Source organism: Perca fluviatilis, chromosome 24 (assembly GCF_010015445.1).
Source record: "Perca fluviatilis chromosome 24, GENO_Pfluv_1.0, whole genome shotgun sequence".
Taxonomy (NCBI): domain Eukaryota; kingdom Metazoa; phylum Chordata; class Actinopteri; order Perciformes; family Percidae; genus Perca; species Perca fluviatilis.
The window spans coordinates 10479936-10503022 of record NC_053135.1 but is presented as its reverse complement, the minus strand read 5'-3'; the positions used below and the strand labels follow the sequence as shown (position 1 = coordinate 10503022).

Here is a 23087-nt window from a genome sequence, read left to right as displayed (position 1 = left end):
CTAGCTGTCTGGATTTACCCTGCAGAGATCTGAGGAGCAGTTAACCATAGTCCTCAGAAATCCACTGGAGTTTAACATTACAACACAAAGAAAGCGGAAGGTAACGGACATCCGGCCGATAGGAGGAATTTCTGGCGGCACCGGAGCAATCCGGGAAGTAGAACGTTGTGATATAGACTGGTATAGATATGGCTTTTTACTCATATTTACTTGGTATCGAGGGCAGATGTTTTACTGTTCTAGTCGCTTTTTCACACCAAGCAACTATGAACGTGGGATACTTAGTGGAGATAAATGTAATTTTTGTACTCAAGCTGTTCCTTGTGAAGTTTTAACCCATAATTATTATTTTTCTTTTTTATAAACTACTAGTGTTTTCCTTACCAGTGGTGTTCACATTTAGTCAATTTAAAGTGATCTAAACTGCAACCAAATGACAAGCTGTAGAGTCTCTTTATTGTGATTCATATATCATTATTTAATACATTATATTATCTTTATATACCATGGATTGAACAAGGAAATGGGATACCAAATGTTGACTCATTAAGACACTGGCAAACGGCTATTTGTTTTTTCCCCAGCTTCCTGTGTTAGAAGAAAGGGAATGAAAGAGACAGCCTGCCTGTTTCTAGCATAGTCTTGCTTTCAATTAGCCACCAGCCATCAGCCACTAGGTATATGAGGTAAATGTGATTGATGCCAGGCCCAACTGGAGGACTGGCTCCATGTGTCCCAACACTCCCCTGAGCCGGAATTTAACTTCTGCTTCTTCTTGATCCAGATGAGGATCAGCGTTTACGTTTCTGTGGTGGGAAAAACAGAAAGCCACTTCAAGCAGTAAATCTTTTTCGCAATCACTTGCTCGGAGCAGCGCATGGGAAGATAACCGTCAAAACCAGGTTTCTCTGCAGCCTGACTGGCCTCATGTTAGGACAGGATGAGGAATTCGGCAATATTAGTGGAGCTCTGTGTTCAGCCGAGTAAGGTCACACCCCCCCCCCCCTTGTTTTGGAAGTGTTCCAGCATGGCTGATGGGACACCCCGAGACCTCGGTGCAGACACCTCGCCGGGAGCGTGTCTCCCAGCTGACCTGCGAGGGCCAGGTGGAGCACGAGGAAATGGAGCGAGGAAAGGATATGAAGGAACGCGTCTTCGTACAGCGTGGCGTATAACCAGCACTGCTTCATCTCAAAGCTGCTCTCGTTAATGTCGACTGCTGGTGTGGGCGTGTCCCTTCAAGTGAGAAAGGCAGTTCAGGAATTCCAGTTTTGAGTAATGGATCCACGAGTTACAAAGGCTCATCATGTCTAAACACTGCACAGCGGTTTAGAACCGTGGAGCGTTATCATGGCAGCGGTTCTTAAATTTTTTTACTGTCCTAGATGATTGCGAGGTGAACCGTAGAATTAGGTTACAAAGTAATCTACAAGGACCTCTGGCTTGCACATATTAGAAGTGAATGAGGGGCCTGTGTTTGTTCACACTGTGCTAATGTCAGTCAGCCTTAGCTTCTTGTAAAAATGTTTAGTCATGTTTCTCTGATCAGTTTGGGCGTTTCAGCTCGCCGTAGGCAGAACAGGTTGGCCGTTAATGTTGTCGGTTCGATTCTCACCTGCAGTCCACACTACATGTTGTAGTCCTTGAGCAAGGCACTGAATCCCAAATTGCTCCTAACGTGTGTTTTGTGTAAGTTGTTTTCGACATGGGCGTCTGTCGAATGTAATGTAAAGGTCTTCGGTCCTTCTCACTCGTATTCGTACAGGATTGACTGATGAAAAGCACTTAGCACTTTTCTTTCCTAAAGGACACAGTTTAAGATGCTTCCTGCAGCTCTCCAGCAGTTTCCTAAACTCAGTGAAAATCTACCCTTCAGTGAAATGTATAAAGCAGCTAAATTAAGGAGGCTGTGCATCGCCACAGGCTGTATGAAACTCCAGTGTGTGGTTTTATGATGTTTTAGCATCTAGGCTGTTCAGTGCTTTCCTCTTCTAACCAGTGCAGTTTGTCCGTGTGGAGCAAATGTTGGCATGCTTTTCACACTTCCTCATCTATTATTTGAGGAGTATTTTTTATTATTTAGCCTTTATACATGTATATTACATACATGACACGCTTGGCAAATGTTTTCATTTTTGCACATCTGCATACTGTAGCAGGATGATAAATGTTAGATAAAAGGTAGTGAATATTAATAGATTTCATTTAGAGATGCACCGATAGACCGGCCCGGTGACCGGAATTGGCCGGTTTTCACGTGCTCGGCCATGACCGGCGACCGGCAGGTCAGTCTGACATAATTATGACTATTTCATGCCGGTCAACGCTACAATTAACGGACAGCATAAGTTATACGAGTTACAGTTCTCAAGGACACACACACCGACGCGACAGCACAGTCTCTTTTTTCCTTTCTCGCAACTTCTCCGCTGTGTACCCGCTCGCGGTGTGAAGCCGCTATTCTCACACGTGTAGGGAACCTCGTGAATTAACCTGCAACATGTCAGCTGTTTGGAAATTCTTCAGCGTGTGTGCAGAAGATAACAAGTGTGCAATATGCAACACCTGCAAGGAAAAAGTAGGGCGTGGAGGGAGGACGCCAAAAACCACTTTTTTTTTTGTGTGTGATATTGAATGTGAAAAGAAGGAAATGGTTCTAACATTGCACTTTTAGATGTGTGTGAATTTCCCACACCAGGAGTAATTTATATAGTTCTATTTTATAGTGATCCATTATCTGTTCAAAATATGTTCTGTGCAAAATGTTCTATTAAAGAAAAGATGGAATGAAATCGGATTCGGTATCGGCTAAAATCGGTATCGGCTGGCCTAACTCAAAGAAAATCTGAATCGGCCTAGAAAGTTGTAATCGGTGCATCTCTAGTTTCATTTATCTGACATTGGATGTGTAGAAATGGCTGTCTCTTTGTAGAAATAAGTTATTTGGAAGCCTGGCACGGTTGGTAACAGATGACTGTAATCTGCATGCACACACAGTAATATGACTACATGCTTTTTTAGCTGTAATCTGTGACGTTTAAAAAAAATAAATAAATAAAAACCTACATCTGTTCAGTGTGTGTCAGCCAGTGTTCGTCCTCGGTCCTGGGAGACGCGGAGAGCGTTGACAGAAAGGTGGCGGGGGAGGGGGGGACGGCTCCAGTGGCTTGTTCGTATCTGGTTTTCCTATCGCATACTACACACAACGCCTGCACACTCCAGTCAGTCTTGCATGCCTTTGGTTGTTTTGGCAGAATACAGCATGTCTTCTGTTCCTGGAAACAGCCCAGCTCTGCCGTGGTTGGGAGTTGAACTCTCTGGCTAGTTGAGTTGCAACTGTTTCTGCCAACGTTAGCAGTTCACTTTCCTCTCCCCTGCTTGTTAGCAAACATATTGTTATGGCGTACAGCCCTCCTGTAAATGAGCTGAAGCAGAAAACGTGTGTGTGTGTGTGTGTGTGTGTGTGTGTGTGTGTGTGTGTGTGTGTTTGTGTGTCTCTATGTGTGTGTGTGTGTGTGTGTGTGTGTGTGTGTGTGTGTGTGTGTGTGTGTGTGTGTGTGTGTGTGTGTGTGTGTGTGTGTGTGCTTTGTGGCCCCTATTGTCCTTTTTTCATGATAATAAACTGAATATCTTTAGGGTTTTTGGACTATTGAGTAAACAAACTGGAAACGGCTACTTGGGCTCCGGATACCTTCTGAGGACACGTTTCTCAATTTGCTGACATTTAAATTGTTTATTAATAGATTTATAGAACATAATTGGTAGATTAATCAACGATGGGAATGAAACCGTAGTAGTTGTTTCCCCGTCTGAACTGAACAGCCAGCGTGTTTGTTAATGATTGGCTCTGTGAGCTGCAGAAAGAATAATGAATGAGATGTAACGTTTGTCACCATTACACTCACTGCAAACTAAGAGCCTCTAACCAAGTGCAGCTTCTTAAAGTGAACACATGCAGCGCGATGCAGATGAAAGCACTTTGTTGTGGTATTGACATTGACCCATTTTTCCTTCTTTTGCCTCCTCGAGCCACACACTAATAGAGCCTTTTCTTCTTTTTTAAAGCTTGTTTTTACACAATTTCTGCTCTGCTAAACAACTCGACAGAGTGCAGAATGGCCTGGGAGAGAGCGGCTGAAGCTACGAGTCCGACTCCGTTGTGGGGACGTGACATGAGGTCGGCGGCATCGCTGCCTCTTTTTAACGTGCCGTTTGGGGGAGGTTTTGTTATTTACAGAAACTGCAGGGTGTTGGATGGTTGTTTGCTTCTACAGGGCCTGTAGTGCACTTCCACATTTTCTGGATGGTTATTGTCTGTTTTGTATTGTACTGGTGGTCAGTTTATGTCATGATATGGATGTGTCTTTATCTGATTCTGCAGCGACTACAACCCAGTGGGATGTCTTGATTTTTATTTTTATTTTTTAAAACCCTAAAATAACCTGCTAGATCTTAATAAAACGCTGAATTGGATAACTTCTGGTTCACTGTAGAGTACTGTAGCGGAGTGTCAAGTATTAAATCCTGCATCATTTTTAGTGTTTATAACACCAAATAATATTCATGTTAAGGGGTTTTGCATTTGCATTGACCATGACTTATTTTAAAATGTCTGAAATTAAATTTAAAATGTTAAGCTCTTAAATTGGATTGATTACAGCAAAATTCAGTGATGATAAAAGTCTCAGATTTTATTATAGATTTTTTTTGTATTAGATATATTTGGGCACACAATATTGTTGTAAATATATATGTGTCATTAATGTGTCACATAAGATTGGCTTTATAACACAATATATCGGTCAGATCCAGTGTACTGTGCTTTACTGGTACTACTACTGAACTGGTGACGAGCTGCTCTACTAAATAAGGCAACATTTCAGCGAGAGAGGCGCGTGGCTAGTTGGCTGTGTGTGTGTGTGTGTGTGAGTGTCAGTCGCAGCAGATGGTGTCAGTGTTGTGTGTGTGTGTGTGTGTGTGTGTGTGTGTGTGTGTGTGTGTGTGTGTATGACGTCCAAATGACATCACGCAAACCCACTCCTTTGCCAAACACACACTCGGGCACACTCTTACGTGTATGCTTGTATAATAGTGTTTCGTGTGTGTGTGTGTGTGCGGTTTGTGTGTGTGTTTGTGTGCGGTTTGTGTGTGTGCGGTTTGTGTCAGTGACTACTTGTATATACAAATGCAGTAAGCCGGTGTGTGTATTTCACAGTTACGCAGGTGGAAATCTTTGTGTGTGTGTTCATTGAGGCGTGAAGGTGCAATCTGGTTGTCTTGACTGAGAGGATCTGCCTCACCACCTAAAAGTAACCGTGTTATGTCAGTTCTATATCTGTTGTCTGGCTCTTTCACTTAGCTCTATTTAAGGACCAAAACACAAAAGAAACGGGATTCACTTTGCATCTCCCTGGTGATTCTGGGCTGTTGTAAAATCACTGGCGATGACTGATGAAAGAAACGCCCCGCTGGGGTGGGAATGATTTCTCCTGAGGCAGCACAGTACTGTAACTCGATTTATGGTATTATTATTATTATTATTATTATTATTATTATTATTAGGTTTGAGTTGTTGTTCAATCACCATGGTGCTGATTCTTCCCTTGAAAGCAGTACTAATTTCAGCCCCGGTGATACGGACTATGGGATAATTTAAATATATACTATATGCATACTCCAAGGATGTGTTACAGACATGTTTGCTGTCAAAAAATTACCTTTTGGCCGCTGACCCAAACACAAGAACCACGTGTAAAATGCACATGTCTGACCGGGTCTTATTTGTAAGGGGAACCAATGATTGTGATGACTGGCCGTACCTTAAATGAAATGACTGCATGGCATTGTGGAGAAAGCTGAGCCATATACAGGTTTTACTTTGCAGGACATGAATGCCCTGTGTTTTTTTAGCAGCAGCACTTGTGTATCACAAAGGGTTTGGGTTGGGCTGTTGTTCCATTCATTAGGCCTTTTTTAGGTGTGTTTCCTATTACTGACAAGTATCTCTGGTATGGTGGTTGCAGCTGGCTTGTCCCACCTCATCTCCAACCCCTTTGTAGAAATTAGGATTGGGCTGCTTCAATAACTGAACAAGATTTGTGGCAAGTGATTAACCCCATATCAGCTTTCAAAATGCAGCTACCCCGTACCTGTAGCTGTGATTATACAGTAGTGGTCTGAAGGGATCTCGTTCCCTTAAATAGAATTACACTGTTAATGCTTATGTCATTAAAAGCGTCTAAATGTTTAATTACATTGAGTTTAATTTGATGCTTTTTCTACCCAGAACCGAGCTTCACGGTGACCCTTGAAGCCGTCCTGAACCCCAAGATGACGGCTGAACCCACAGAGCTGGCATGTCGTGTCACCAACATTACCCATTTACCCCCAGGAGGCCGACTGGGTGTCACCTGGGAGCACACCACACTTCCTGGTACTCTTACAGCAGCCTTTGTCGAAAGTCTTTCATGTGTTTTTTTTTTCCCCACAGAATTATTTAAGGAACTTAACTTAAAAAACAGGCTCGTTGTTTTCTGTCCCAATCACCTGCAGGTACAGGGGGTGGTCCTCAGACCTCACATCCCATTGGCTCCCTGGACGGCTATGGCAACCTGTTGCCGGGATCGACGTATTCTGACAGGCTGAAGAGCGGCGTGATCTCTCTGACTAGAGTCCAGCCCGACACATTTAAACTGCGATTCCTCCGCACTCAGGTGAACAACATGACTGATTATTACTGTACCTGATGACCAGATTAGAAACAAAAGAAAGGATGTCAATTTTGTCAGGCTGTTTAGAACACTGCCAATATACTGTATGTGGTATCATTTTTACCAAAACATGGGGCCAATGTTTCCTTTTATTAAAAACTGGATTTTTACTATCAATGTTACTACTTCAGTGTAAAACGGTGACTATCAGCAAGTTCCTCCATCCCGAGGTTAAAGGTCCCATGACATGGTGCTCTTTGGATGCTTTTATATAGACCTTAGTGGTCCCCTAATACTGTATCTGAAGTCTCTTTTATATAGACCTTAGTGGTCCCCTAATACTGTATCTGAAGTCTCTTTTATATAGACTTTAGTGGTCCCCTAATACTGTATCTGAAGTCTCTTTTATATAGGCCTTAGTGGTCCCCTAATACTGTATCTGAAGTCTCTTTTATATAGACCTTAGTGGTCCCCTAATACTGTATCTGAAGTCTCTTTTATATAGACCTTAGTGGTCCCCTAATACTGTATCTGAAGTCTCTTTTATATAGGCCTTAGTGGTCCCCTAATACTGTATCTGAAGTGTCTTTCCCGAAATTCAGCTTTGGTGCAGAACTACAGCCACTAGACCCAGTCCTACAATGAGCTTTCCTTAGGATGTGCCATTTCTGTGTCTGAAGCTATTGAGGAGGAGAGTGGGAGTGGCAAGGTGGAGGGTGGGGGTGTGGCCTTGACCAACTGCCACTTTTCTCGTTTGAAAGCCATGATGTCTCTCTCTCATGGGTTGGCCAAATTCTCTGGGCGGGCAAAGCAGAGAAAGGGGAGGTAACCTTGCTTGTTATGACCTCATAACAAGCAGATTCCAAAACGGCTCATCTGAGCTTTCATTTTCTCAAAGGCAGAGCAGGATACCCAGGGCTCGGTTTACACCTCTCACCATTTCTAGCCACTGGGGGACCATAGGCAGGCTGGGGGAACTCATATTAATGTTAAAAAGGAAAATTTTCATGCCATGGGACCTTTTAAGAAACATTAGTTGAGCTCTAATTCTAACTGAAAATGAACTTAATAATGTTGATCACTGACTTATTTACGTCTGTAGGAGATCGACATGGGCCAGTATGTCTGCACGGTGTCTGCTTGGAGTGTTAACAGCCAGGGTGACATCATGAATACCAGCGAGTACCAGAGCTCGCAGCTGGCTGTACGATGGGATACCAAACGTAAGGAAACTATTATTTATCTGCCCTCATCGGTTGGGGTTTCCTCTGTTTGGCGGATTACATTATTGAATGATTGAGTCATTCTTTCAACCTAAATTTTGAATCCCCTAAATGAATCTGGTCCCGGGCCTCAGGTTATGTCCAGGCCTACAAAGGATACAAATCTAGTGATATACAGCAGCAACAAAAAGTGATTTTCTTTTTTTTGGTGCTATGGGAAAATGAACATTTACTCCAGGTCGTATTTCTGTGATTTAATTAGGTACTTTTGGGAGAAATTCAAATAAACTGAACCATTAACTCACATTCATGATTAAGAAAACTCTAAAACACTGCCAGCCGGTCACAGTAACCCTGCTGTTTAGTTTTATCAATAAGCTCTAATGTCTACATATCATTTCCAGACATCAGAAAATCCTTCAACATAACAGCAGACCTCTTGTCTCAGCCTCTCTCTCTTACACACACACACACACACACACACACACACACACACACACACACACACACACACACACACACACACACACACACACACACACACACACACACACACTTCCTCTCTATTTCAGTCCCACTCGATGAGCTTGGTGCCCTCAATTGAGCTAATTGAGCCATGATGTAACTGTGTGTGTGTGTGTGTGTGTGTTTGTGTGTGTGTTGTGTGTGTGTGTGTGTGTGTGTGTGTGTGTGTGTGTGTGTGTGTGTGTGTGTGTTGTGTGTGTGTGTGTGTGTGTGGTACTGGCTTATCACATCCTGTTGCCCACTGTTGGGGACTTCCCCCTCTGGGGGGTTTGAATGGTGTCCCTCTTTTAAGTAGATTGAACGACTGATTAGGGCTGGGCAATATATGGATATTATATCAATATATGAGACTAGATGTCGTCCCAAATTTTGGATATCGTGATATGACACAAGCGTCGTCTTTTCCTGGTTTTACAGGCTGCATTACAGTAAAGTGATGTACTTTTCTGAATTCACCAGACTGTTGTAGCTGTTCTGTTATTTGCCTTTACCCACTTAGCCATGATATCCACATTATTGGTGATTATTTATCTAAAATCTCATTGTGTACATTTTTTTGTGAAAGCACCAATAGTCAACCCTACAATATCGTAGCAATATCGACACTGATGTATTTGGTCAAAAGTGTCGTGATATTTGATTTTCTCCATATCGCCCAGCTCTATGATTGATTGATTGACTTGGTATTATTTTCAGGTCCCACTCTGAACGTCGTGGCCAAACGCATCCGTGAAGCCTCAGTGGGCGGTGCTACCTTTGAGATGAGCTGCGCCGTGGCCTCTGAGAACCTCGGTGAGGCGGGTTACTCAGTGCTCATCAAATGGCAGGACAGCCTGCAGGGCACCGTGAGAACCATCATGACTCTCAGCCCTGACAACGTCCTGCAGCACGGAGAAGCCACAGACCCCAGCAGGAGGTACGTCCTGTATATGTTCATTAACACAATGGACTTTTCAGTGATGCACTGGAAACTCTGCGTTTTATTTTGAAATGTATCCATCGCTCTTTCTGTCCACTCAGAGACAGTCTGGTTCTGACAAAGTCCGGTCCGGCAGAGTTTCAGTTTCGGCTAGCGGGCGTCCAGTTGTCCGACAGAGGTTTCTACTGGTGCGACATCACCGCGTGGACCAAACAGCAGCCGGGACAGGCTTGGACAAAAGCCACCAGTGCAGAGTCTAACAAAGTCAGGATCGACTTTCAAGAAAATGGTGGGTCAATGTGTGTGTTTTGTGTTCACTTGTCCACACGACTTTCAGTGGGTTTCACAAATATTATAGCCCCTCGCCAAAGCTGAAAAGGTGCATGACTGTGTAAAAAAAAAAAAGAACCTTGTTGGAAAAAAACAACATCCAATCAGCGTGCTTCAAATAATTTTTTTGCGCTTCTAGTTAGGATTGGCGAAACAAGGACGGATTCTGAACATGCTCCAACTCTGAATGGCATGCCTCTGGCTGTTGTCTCTTGTTGTTTCTACATAACAATGGAAGAAGTGGCTCTTGGAATAATGTAATATTTAGTGGCATGCCAACTGAATGGACAAAATGTTAATTTTAGAAGAGAAGTTGAAACCTAACAGTATCATTACAATGGTCCAGGAGGCTCCAGTGTTAGTTTGAAGAGGAACACTGAGTCACCCGTAACCGTAAATTTTCACATGTGAATTTGGCGTGGAAAAAAACACCACTTTGCTTCCCTGTTGAGCACACATTGACAGGGTTATATACTTCCACTGTGCTTTTGTTGTCCTACTCCTTCATCTTCTTAATTGTGTCCCATACGTAACCTATTAGATTTCTCTTTCTTCTTCCTAAATCAGCTTTTTCTTATGACGACATTGCGCTCATTTAATGTACAAAGAGCATAATAGTAGACTAAGGGCCCTATCTCGCACCCGGCGCAGCGCAAATCCCGACCCAAGTGTCTTTGCTAGTTTAAGACCGACGCAGTTGTCAATTTCCCGCCCAGTGCCTATGTCGTTTAAATAGCAAATGCACCTGCGCCCATCTGTGCGCCCGTGGCCGTGCTGGTCTTACGGGGAGGTGTGTTCTGGTGCATTCTTGCCGTATTGCTATCTTAAGGCAGCAGAAAGTGATCGCGCCGTTGACCAACAAAAACCTGGTCTAAATAGTCGATAACGCAGCATTTCATTGTTGTTTTTACGCACTTGGTAAAATGCGCCTAGGCTCGTGCACAGCGCGCGCACACTCTGCTTGTTATATATACACACACACACACACACAGGGACGTTTCTGTTAAGCAGCACACAAACATGCAAAACCTAAAAAATCAAAATATTACAATGTTATATGATCTGCTCGCGCGCTTTTACTTCACGCACAAGCAGATCAATTTCTTCTCCTGAAAGTCTCTCCTTCCTGCTCAGCAAATCCGCCATCATAAAAGCAATGCGCCAAGGTCCAAACGCGCCTGGCTGTTAAAGGGAATGGGAGATGACCCTCAGATTGGTTTACTGCATGTTATGCCCAAAACACACCTATGATTAATGCAGACACTAACTACAACCCCTTTGAACCATGCGCCTGGCGCACGGACCCTTTTTTCCGCTGTTAAACTACCAAAACTGGATTTGGACACGCCCCTAAACGCACCTGCGCCAGGCGCTTCACGCCATGTGCTTGGATCGTTAAAATAGGGCCCTAAATGTTGGGAAATACTTTCTAACACTGTAGTAAGATTCAGTAATAATTTTAAATCCATTTCCCAGTCATTCAATCACCTATTCACTTTCATAACCATCTGATCAAATACTACAGACTAAATGTGAACTATCCAGGAAATCCTGGAGTAACTGTCTACAAATAGAGTTATGTGAGCAGCTGTGTACATTTCTAGACTACATTATACACACAGCCTCCACCCACACAGTGTTAATGATAACCAACATAAATTCTCTAATAATGTGCAAGAAACAAAGATGCACTCACACACACACACACACCTTAAGCCCTTTTGACGCCCACCACAGCCACTGGCCTACTTAACTTTCTTTGATCCGACTGCGAAGTGGGAGGCAGGAGGAGGAACAAGAGCGTCAGAAAGCATAGAAGGAAGAGGAGGGACGACAACAAAGCGAGGGAGGTGGTGAAGTAGGGTGAGGAGGGAGAAAGGAAAAGGTAAGGCAGAACGGGAGAAGTGGTAAGAATTTGGAGAGAGAGAGAGAGAGAGAGAGAAAAGGAAAGGGACAAAAGAGGAGGGAGGAGCAAAGGCAAGGAGGGATTGATGAATAGAAAAGAAAAGGTGGAAAAATATGGCAAAAGAGGAGGATAATGAGAAGAGACGATGCACAGAGGAGCGAGAGAGGGGGACCTTAGGAGAAAGGATGTGGGTGAGCGAGAGGGAATATGTGGAGGCAGAGGAGGAATGGGTGGTAGAAGGGAGGAAGGATGATGAGGCAAAAACTGTGAAAGGCGATGAATTGCACTTTTCAAAACAAAAGTTAGTGCTTCACAATAAAAGTCTTTTAAAATATGAAGCCCATATTAACACAAACAAGAACAGCAAATAATTAACAGAAAACAGAAGAACAAATAATGAGTATTGTATATAAGATTTTTAAAACTAATTGGTTGTTGATGTTATATTTAGATTGCCATAGGCCTCAAAAGTCCAGTATATATTGAGCTCTTTTCCCTGTGTAATCCCTCCTCCCTCCACATGACTATGTTGCACATGTTTGATAGAAGACCGTCTTTTTCTCTTTAACCATCTGAATGAGGTCTGTAGGAGGAAAAAAGCTTAAGACAGGGGGAGCAAAGAGATGGTGCCGAAAGAAAGAAAGATGACGGCAAAGTTGAGACAGATGGACTGAACACTATCTTCTATCTTTCTCTGGGGAGGGAAGCAGCCCTTGAGCATTACTTCCTCTTTCTCTCTTCATCACTTGCCGTTTTTCCTTCCCCCGTTCTCTCCACCATCCTTTTACTCTCTCACCCACACTGTCTTCCTCTACCTCTCTCGCCCCTCCACCCCTCTCTCTCTGGGACATCTTCAAAGTGAAGCCCTTTGGCCAACCAGCCAGCTGCAGAGATCTGCACCGCTGCTTTCCTTTTCTTTCCCTGCCTGCTTGTGTGTGTATACATGTGCATCTATATATGTGTGTGTGTGTGTGTGTGTGTGTGTGTGTGTGTGTGTGTGTGTGTGTGTGTGTGTGTGTGTGTGTGTGTGTGTGTGTGTGTGTGTGTGTGTGTGTGTGTGTGTGTGTGTGTGTGTGTGTGTGTGTGTGTGTGTGCTCTAGCTGTATCTTGAATCTTGAATGTTTGTGACATGTTGTGGTGTTTCTGCCTGTATAGGGATCTTATTACGACGCCGTTTATGGAAATCCAAAGACTCAACAGCACATTTCCTATTAAATAATTCAGTGTGATGGTCAATTTTTGTCAATGGATGGTAACATAAATATGGAGTGGCCAGAGGTCATCTTTTTGACAGTCAGATCAGTCAACTTCCTAAGTTGTATGTTGTGGCATTAAATCTGACCTTTCAAACATTTTCTATAATTCTACATTTTTGAGGGAAATTCTGTATTTGTTTTTTTCCAACCTGGATCAGATTTGTATAGTTCATTTCTGGGGGTTATTCTTTAATCTCCAACTTTACGACTGAGATTTGGAGACTCTACAAAGTTGTAAACCATATAATGATATAGATTTTGTAGAGCTGCCATCTGGTTAGACCCGCTGTTCTTACTGGGATTGTTTGGGGCATGTTGTCTTTTTGTTTTCGCTTCCAAATAAGTGGTTTACATAATTTGGTTAAACGTGTTTTTAAAAAAAACATTTTCAGATCTCAGCACTGAAATGGCTGGGTAAAATATTATAGCCAATAACCAAACATGACACCCACGTTGTACGAAGAAATTAATTTCTATATCTTCAGAGCGGAATAGCTTTTGAACCTGTGTGGTTTGGGGACACGATGCAGTTTAAATGTTTATTGTGAAAGTAATGAATTTTGCATTTCTTGTCTTGGAAGCTAACCAGACATTATTATTGTTGTTGTTGTTGTTGTTGAGTGGTTTGAAAGCCGTTTCGAAGGCTTTTGTTCCATCATGGCAACAGTGAAATTGAAGACAATACATATTTTGCAGAGAAGACGTGTAGAAAAGGAGCCGCTTGGTTTAACTGATTTTCCGTGTTCACAGCCATTTTTACAGTAAACCCAATACACTCATGGCAAGGCCAGCTCAGAAAACAGTTCGAGTAATAGACAGTGAAGATAAACATTCCAGACATAAATGATATGCTAAATATGCTGCTGATGAAAGAAGGAATAATGAATATATAGAATATCTCATCGCCATGCTTTCTAATATTCCGTTATGGACATTTTGGGACTGGGTCTTCTAGAGTGTGTCTTGAATGCTCCTGTTCGTCTTAACCAAAGACTGATTTACTCACTTACAGCTCACCAGTGCCGAGACCCAGGGAAGATGTTTAATGTCTGTCCACATTGTGTTTATGCAGCTAGAGTACATGTATTATACAGTAGATTGTTTACACATGACAGAGTAATGAAGCATTCTCGGGGAAGTCTGTCAGAACATCTTAAATGTTGTCCGAGACGACTTGAAAGTATTCACACACACTGAAAACCACAACATGGCTGTAGCTTTAGCACTTGAACGTGAATCCATTTGTACGTCAGAGCTAAGGTTTTACGGACAAGCCCCACCCCCACCCCCCTTCACCTTTTCCTCCAAAGCCACAGTTAAGTCAAAGTTTCTCCTTGTCAAAAGTTTGGCGACAATGTGTGAGTTTTTCTCTAGGGGCACCATCAAGACAAGAAATTTCCAAATGTAATGCACAGAGTAGAGTTTTTTTTTTTTTTATGAAAACATCGCCACAGCAGGAAACGCACAGGTGTAAATGGTGAAATGAATGGGTCCTGGTAGTGTGCATGCTGACTCACTGTCACACTGTCATGACTCACTGGGACTCTTTTGTTAATGTTATTAGTAAGTAACACCTGTGCTTTTGCTGCTATAACAAGCCAAAATGTCTGCTGTTAAAAAAAAAATAAAATAAAATAAAAAAAATCCTGTGTCTGCTTTGCCAGTAGATATGTCATAATCTAATTGGCAATCACCATTGAATTTGCTATTTTGTTGTTGCATTTCTGACCATTAGCTTACCAGGCTAACGCAACAGATTGGCTGCACTGCCCCTTTCACTCTTCTCACTGGGTGATCGGAGTATCCACTCGACAGGCAAAGAGAGTAATTAATGTCTTACATTTGAAAATATGAATAGAGCCACAGCCTAAAGCTTTACGCAACAAAAGCCTGAACCCAACCTGAAAACAGATACTTGTTGGGTAGCAGATCGCTAACGGACAGTCAAATCCCCTTCGGCCAGTTGGGGGTCTATACATTTTATTAAACCTCTTAATCCTGGGTATGACATCGTTAAATGGGGCGCGGTTAACTTTGCAGCAGCTAATTCCACTTTTAAACCCCAAAATTGTTTTAACCTGCATTGTTGACTGCATTTATGCTATTAATAGCATGACCCATATACAATATATTTAAATGTGCTTACAGCTCGAAAGTCATGTTTAGTAATTCTTGAATCTATTTTTATCAATCTACATTTATCTCCACTACAGCGGTTTCGTCCCTTGTTAATTTCAGCATATTAGAGAAATGGCACACTGCGACTTTAAAGCAGTGTTTACCACCTGAACACTATTTTCTCCCAGTAAGCTCACATCTTCTGCCGTTCCTCAGGGACCTGAATTTAGAATTCTAGAATAATTATATAGGTTTAAAAACCGTCTGTGTTTAAATGAATCCTTCTGATCTCCTTTGGGTTTCTCTGATGTTTGCTAGCTGTGTAAAATGTTTTATTTTTATTTTTTTTTAATAAAGCTTATTTTAGGTTGATGCGTTTGTTGTTGCAGGGCCGTCCTACTCCGTCGCCATCCATTCAGACACCAACATTGTTAATCCATGGGAAACGGCCAAGATGGAGTGTTCGCTCACAGTCCAAGGATCTTCCCCAAAGACTGGCACTCAGACAGGTAAACCACACATACTTGGTTTCTCGCATTCACTCATAAATCGCAGTCAATTACTGTTTCTGTTTCCGAGTATTTTGCTGTTTTTTTTACACACATGCATCAATACACACACACACACACACACACACACACGCTTTGTACCTCTGCTGCATTCTTCACCTGCCAACCTGTCAACAGCACCGCTAATAAGAATGATGTGACTCCTGCATTTTAAATGGTTGTATAGATGAAATAGACTCTCTGTCTCTCGCTCTTGTTAACACGCACACACACACACACACACACACAAAACGCAGCCCTCTATATTCTCTCACTTTCTTCTGTGGGTGTGTGTTTGCTGCTTGAAATACTGGTTACTTATTGTGCTGTAGGTCATAGCATTTCTATCTTAGCTATTATCTTTCACATTTAAAATTAGCGTAGGATTATGAGAACAGGAAAAAACACCATTGTGTCGTATCATATTAGAATGCAATTAAAGATTCATTAGGGATAAAAACAAACCTAAGATAGTGCAGTTGCCCAACACTGTGATCCAGAGCAACATATCTTGATTATTATTGTGCAGATTGGACATTTCAATGGGGAAATACAATTGTTTTCTGAAATGTTGTGAAGTAAAGCTATGTCCCTTTTACCACGTGCAGCGTAACCCACAACACTGGGGGGGGGGATAATTTAGCAAACACAAGCAGAGCGGAATGCCATTTCCTGTAGTGTTTGGACATAAGGGAACACATTTCTTTGCACCTGTGTCCTCACAGGAATGTATGTGTGCATGTAATGCATCGCCATACATAAACATAAATGTTTACTCGCAGCAGTGGAGCGCTGCAGGGAGCGGTGGGTTGGTGGTTGTGGAGCGTGCTCTCACAGACAGCTGCACCATGGGAAGAAACTCCCCCTCGGCATCACAGCTGATGGAAGTTACGCAGGGACGTGTTGGCTATGGGAAGGAAGGAGGAAAGGACTGATGTAGCGTGCATTCATATACTGTATTATTATTACTGGCAGTGGACACAATGTTTTTAGAAATTGTATTAGCATAGTATTTGCAATATTTTCTGTGGCAATACTCAGTGAAAAGTATCAATCTTTTATTATATATGTGTTGGTCAGTTTGTCTGCTTTACAATCCCATTTTGCAGCAAAAAAATTAAAGTGAGATGATTGGACTGAGAAATGTATCTTTTTAGATAAAACTGATAAAGTTTCCCTTTGAGGACATAGGGAAATGACATCGTGAAAGAAAAGGTAATAAATTGCAATATATCGCAGGATATCACAATATGTTTAAAATCGCAATAATATCATACTGTGACATAAGTATAGTGATAGCATCGTATTGTGGGGCCTCTGGTCATTCTTACCCCTAGCAATTTACTTAGTTCTATTCGTATTTCTTTCTGCTTTAGTGCACAGCTGTCTGGAGGCCAACGACCTCAAACTTCATGTTCATACATTAGCCATTACCTATCCTCCTAATATTAATACTGTAGTCAGTCACCAATTATTGCTACAAAATTGAGTCTCTGTCTCTCCCGGTCGAAACGAGTAAACAACTAATTTAAAAACGAACGGTGTCCTGGTTACTCTGTTTTCGTTGGGACTACTTTTGAAGAAGTCTCTGTAAAGTGTCCCCTGTGAGGCCTGTGGGTTATCCAGAGTAACAGGGACATTGTGTTCTGAAAGACATTTTTCAAATTTAACTTGTTATTGTGTGGCAACTTAGTGAGACAGATATATTAAAACCTATGCAGAATATTGACCCTAAATGCATCCTTTGACACTGCTAGAGGTGATTTTTGGGTGTTTAGGGTGAAATGACCCTTTGTATAGTGGTTCTATTATTTTAGCCTCTTCATTAGACTGTTTCCTCTGCAGTCACTGTGACTTATGATGTGTCATGGTGTGTGTGAGAGACGTGTGTGATCAGGTTTCAAGGTAAACTGAAACTAACTGACTAACTGCTGTTCAGGAACATACTGTAGCCTGACAAAGAAGTGTGTTTGTTGAGGACTTTTGTTTTCAGATGCAGATTAATAGTCATTATTTTCAATAATGGAGCTCTGTGGCACAGAGGAATGAGATATATCGAGCTTTGGCTACTTTTTAGTGGAATCAATTCATAGTTGGTTTTGATCTTTTAAAGATAACTGAGAAAGTAACCGGCAGTGTCACGAGTGTGAATGACACACAGGTAAAAGGTTAGGTAATGGACCCATTACCAAACTGGTATCGAGTGACATGTATCAACAAAGGAGTGGCGCTTACGTTGGCTCTGTTTGGACAACGGCCAAACCTCCACTACCTCAGGTGTTCTTACTCACATGTACTAAACACACACATACTTGTTGTTGCTCAACCTTTTCTAGTCATATCCTGAAGTACCCTTCTTGTCCTATTGTGTCAGAACAATGGGCTACACAGGTGAGCGGATAACTGATCAACCAATTATTTGTAAAGCAATACACACACACATATATCAATACATGTTTGAACACTGTATATGTCACAGCTAAAATTACTCAACTGGAATAACTGTATTGACCTACAATCTGAACGTCATTATGCTGTCACACCCGCGCGTGTGTGTGTGTGTGTGTGTGTGTGTGTGTGTGTGTGTGTGTGTGTGTGTGTGTGTGTGTGTGTGTGTGTGTGTTTTTTGTGTGTGTGTGTGTGTGTGTGTGTGTTTTTGTTTGTGTGTTTGTGTTGTGTGACATTCCTTAGTGATGGCTGGAAACAGCTCTCCTGTTGGAGCTTGTTATTATGATAGTCATGGTGAAACACACTCACACAAAATATTCCTCATTATTTCTTACTGCTCACTCATTTAGTGATCATATTTACTCTGCTGCCTTTTATTTTTGAAGTTGTTGACTTAGGTAAATACGTGTGTGTGTGTGTGTGTGTGTGTGTGTGTGTGTGTGTGTGTGTGTGTGTGTGTGTGTGTGTGTGTGTGTGTGTGTGTGTGTGTGTGTGTGTGTGTGTCCCAACTGTCCACATTTGCATCCATTGTGTTTTTTTTTTTTTTTACATGAACCCGTTTTGTAGAGATTACAGATTAGAGAGACTAAATGGAACCTTTGCAATGCTGCGGGGAAGTCTATAAGAATGCCTTAAATGATCATTTATCTCTTTTTAGAGCCACACTAAGTTTCTCATTGTGTTACTAAGTACAGTATTGCCAGGATTTGCCCCACTAGCAGCGAGGCCTCGGGATAGAGTGGGTTGGTCTTTCTGTCTGTCTCTGTACAACCTCACAGAGCTGCTACAACAGCATGGCCGTAGACTAAGAGCAGTTAAATCATCAGTTTATCCATCCAACACCTGCGTATTGTTGGTTATAATGGACATTCTAGCTTCTAGAGAGTTCATGTTGGGCTTTAGACTTTTAATCTAGTTTATGTTTAAGTTGCACTTAGCAGTTTCACACATTGGTACCCCCATGCAGCAGCTGGTAGGTAATCCGATGTGGGGTGTGTGCCCGAGAGAGCTTCAGACATGATCAGTGGCTTTCAATTCACTTTCAGGCTTCAATCGTAGCCTTTCATCACTTCCTGTCCTGGAGATTTCCCACCAGTGACGATATTGACATCAGAATTGAATAAAAATGAAAAATGTAATCTCATTTAGTGAGGACTGGATGTTCTTTTCTTCCCCAGTGTGTGATCACTGCGGTCTCTCTTGTTGCAGTCATCACAGTTAAAGTTTGTGTTCATTTCCTGATCCGTTTTTACCATCTTATACTGTTTCAGCTGTGCTTTCAGCGTGGTGCGTTCGAGCCGCTGTCTGTTGGACCCGGTGTTGTTTTTGCTATGATGTGTTATCTCAGCGTGCTGCTGCATGCGGACACACAGCAACCATTACCACTGGAATGACTGGCATGGTGTTGCAGTCATGGTAGTAACTTGAAATCAGTGGTAGTGAAAAGACGTCACCATCAGATCCCAGATATAGTTATATTATATAGATGTATTCCCTTCTTCTTGAAGCACTGAAACTGTGACAGTTTGGGTCTTTTTAACATATTGCCGTTTGTTTCTGCTTTGAAATTCTTTTGTTTAAATAACAGCATACCACTCCTGATCCTCCTGGGAGAAAATCAAGCTTTGTACTTCACTTGTTCGCTCACAGAGACACATTTAGCGTAGGGAGACAAGGCCTGCTTATTGTCTATCAAGATGATTTTAATTTAGATTCTGTGTTAAAAGTGGTGTTTTTAAGGAACTTATCAAATATCCATGCAAACAAAACTTTCAAGCAGAGATCACAATAATATGAAATGGAGCAAAAAGTCGCCTAGAACATGATTTATGGACACCCAGAAGACGTCCTCTGTGGAACCAGAATGAAGGTTTTCTCCGTCTTTTCTGGAATTTGTAAAGACGTCAATTAAAGATGTGTTAAAGACTTCATTGTTGGACATTTAATGACAGCCAGTATGTGTTTGTTTTTTTTCTGGACATTTTATACACGTCACCCAAAAGACTTCTTAAAGGCAGCCAGAATGAAAGTTGTTTTGAATGTCTTTTCTGGATGTAGTATAATGTCAATGCAAGATGTGTTAAAGACCCACACTGACACAGAAATCCCAGCTGTCCACATTTGCATCCATCTTTAAAAAAAAATCTTAACTTCAAAAAAAGTGGCAGTGAGTTGCTAAAAACAAAAATAACCGTCCCCATAACCGTCACTATCAGCTTTATTGAATACCATGTGTCATGATCTGGCTCAGGTGGTCCCAACGAAGAGGGAGACAAGAAACCGACTGTACGCTAGCATTAAACAGCAGATTGATAAAGTTAGTGACTAGCTGGACACATGTGGAGCATTAGGCAGTTAAAGAACCGGCTATTTTGTTTAGGAGTTTGGTGTTGACCAAAACAGAACTACAAGGAGAGTGAATATTGGACCTCATTTCATCAGGTGGACAGAAACAACTGAAACTCCCAACTGAAAAATGATGTTGCTGGGTGGGAAGCTGTTTGCAAACACATTTGCCATAGTTGCTTTAACCTTGTAAGGTATAATACAGTATTTCAATCTTGTTTACAGCTTGTTTTCGCTTCCCCCAACTAGCCTAAATATGAAAGTCTACTGTGGGCTGGCATTGTTATATGGACCTTGTTCAGTTTTTCCTGCATCCTCAGCATCCTTTTTATCAGGCAAGCATTGCCACCTCGAGTATGGCATTCACTAATGGCTGCCATGTAAATGAAGCAAACAGCATGCATTGTAATCAGGAGTATAATGCCAGTTATGTCGAAAATGCACACAGGATATTTGTAAATTTGCCAAACACCTGGCAACCTGAACCATATTTAAGAATAACTCTGTGTGGTAAGTTTAATGATACATCCTTCTCTCCTCTTGTGGCTCCTCTACTCCTCATTTCCTCCACAGTCTCTCCTTCCTCCCTTCTCTCCACTCTCCACCAAATTACCCAGCTGTCTTTGCAGGGCCGACAGGCAGCCGTTAATTAGCCAATCTCACGCTCCGTTAGCCGGCCGGGGAGACAGAACGAGGTAGAGAAAGAATAGACTGCGAGATGGAGAGAGAGGGAGAGAAGGTGGGAGTGAATGGGGGGGAAAAATAGAGAGGGAGCTAAACAGATTGTTAAAGCGAGCAAGAGTGGAAGAGTGTGAATAGAGGAGGCAGTAAGTGGATGAAGAGTGGCTCGAGAACAGCATGCAAAGTTTCCTGAAGAGAGGGACGAGGAGAAGATAGAATGGAAAGGGCTGTTGGACAGAGAGGATGGACAGTTAAGAATATAAAGTGCTGAGGGGATGGGAGAGGATGACAGAAAGACTCCATTAACTGGTTTTGGTGAACTAATAACACCTGATCATATTGATGTTCTTATTTTTAAATGGTTCCAATTGGAGCCACCGGTGTCCCCACTTTATAAAGCAGCGAAATGCAGATTTGGTCTGTTTTGTCAGAACAATTGGTACAAACTTCCCGGGTCACTGTCCAAATAGCTATTTGGACAGTGACCCATTTATGTTTGAGCAACATTCTCTCACTAACTAAGGGAAGTTATAAAAATGATCAAATCAAATTTTGTTTTTCAGTTATACAGTAGGGGGGATACATAGTTTGAAAAATACCATTTCGCAGTTCTGAAAGTACAGCGACGTGATTAAAAAAAAAAAAAAAAACTCTAGATAAAAGTTTCATGCTATTCAGAGTCATTTATTCATTTGTCAAAAAAATCCTATCTAGTATTCAGTGGCCTCTCGATGACTGCAAAAAATCAGGTGTTCAGCAGAAGTGAAAGAAGAGTCTTGACTGAAAACATCAAACACTGTCTCACTGTACTGTAGTGAAAAACGAGAGCAAACGATGGCTAACCAAACATAAAGTGGGAGATGGAAGAGGGGCATAAAAGCAGAACTGGAAGAGAGGAGAAGAAAGGACAGTAAAAGACAAATTGAAAATGTTGTAGATAGTCCTAAACAGCAGAGCAGCGCCATCATTTTCACTCCATTAGCTCTTCCAGTTAAACAGAAATGCAGCTTTAAAGGAATCCTCAGAAATGGCAGATTTCAGTGCGATCAGACTGGGAAGACTGCATATTTTTAACGGAGGTTTTTCAACAACAATAGTACTGCACTCAGGGGTTTCTTCTGTTTCGGTTTATAGTGGAAGTCAATGATATTCAACAGGAGAAACCCCAGGCTTTGATTGCTATAGGTGTGAAAATGTCAAATGTTTAAAAAAAAAATTGATATAGCAGTGTTTATTTTACTTAACCTGTCTGATACCTGATATCTTTTTTTCACTATCTACAAATTTACGATTTCAATGCCATTTTTTTTTTTCCTTCAAATATTTGTCCTCTAGTCACTATTTTATTCTGGGAATGATGACCTGTCATTGCATATGGAAATCCACAGGGCGCTCTCATTTATCTTATGCAACCAATCCTATTCTTTCAGTAGTCCAAAACAAATCTGTATTATGTTTGCTCTAAATCAGGGGTCTTCAACGTTTTTTTTAAACCAAGGACCCCTGAACTTAAAGAGAGACAGAGCAGGGACTAGTGGCCTAAAGCCTTTATACATAACTTTTTATGGTGCATACAATACGTTTTTAAAATAAAAATTGTTGGCATATTTATACATCATGTTTTAATGTGCTTAAAGCTTAACTGTATCCGTGGATGGCTATCTTATGGCTACCTTAGCTGTAGGCAAATCGTGTTTTGTGTTTTGTGCTTGTGTATTTTCGCTCAGCCAAAAAAAAAAAGAATTCGGGTTTAATCAATACGTTCAGAAGTGTCAATGAATTGCTACTGAGACTTTAAACCAAAATAGGAAAGGAAATGTTACAGTTTAAAAAATGTATTTGATTTGTAGAAACATTAATTTCATGTACAGTACAGACCAAAAGTTTGGACACACTTTCTCATTCAAATGCGTTTCCTTTTTATTTTCATGACTATTTACATTGTAGATTCTCACTGAAGGCATCAAAACTATGATTGAACACATATGGAATTATGTACTTAACAAAAAAGTGTGAAATAACTGAAAACATGTCTTATATTTTAGATTCTTCAAAGTAGCCACAATTTGCTTTTTTA

The 23087-nt window shown here is 41.6% G+C and overlaps 1 protein-coding gene across 1 annotated transcript in view; it reads left to right on the top strand.

Moving 5' to 3' along the window:
• si:ch211-132g1.7 (prostaglandin F2 receptor negative regulator) overlaps positions 1–23087 on the top strand; it is a 60764-nt gene that overhangs the window by 22063 nt on the left and 15614 nt on the right. Inside the window, exons 6-11 of the mRNA XM_039792688.1 lie at positions 6287–6433; positions 6553–6713; positions 7813–7933; positions 9155–9374; positions 9479–9666; positions 15377–15496. Coding sequence (XP_039648622.1) covers positions 6287–6433; positions 6553–6713; positions 7813–7933; positions 9155–9374; positions 9479–9666; positions 15377–15496 — 957 coding nt within the window. The remainder of the gene's footprint in view (positions 1–6286; positions 6434–6552; positions 6714–7812; positions 7934–9154; positions 9375–9478; positions 9667–15376; positions 15497–23087) is intronic.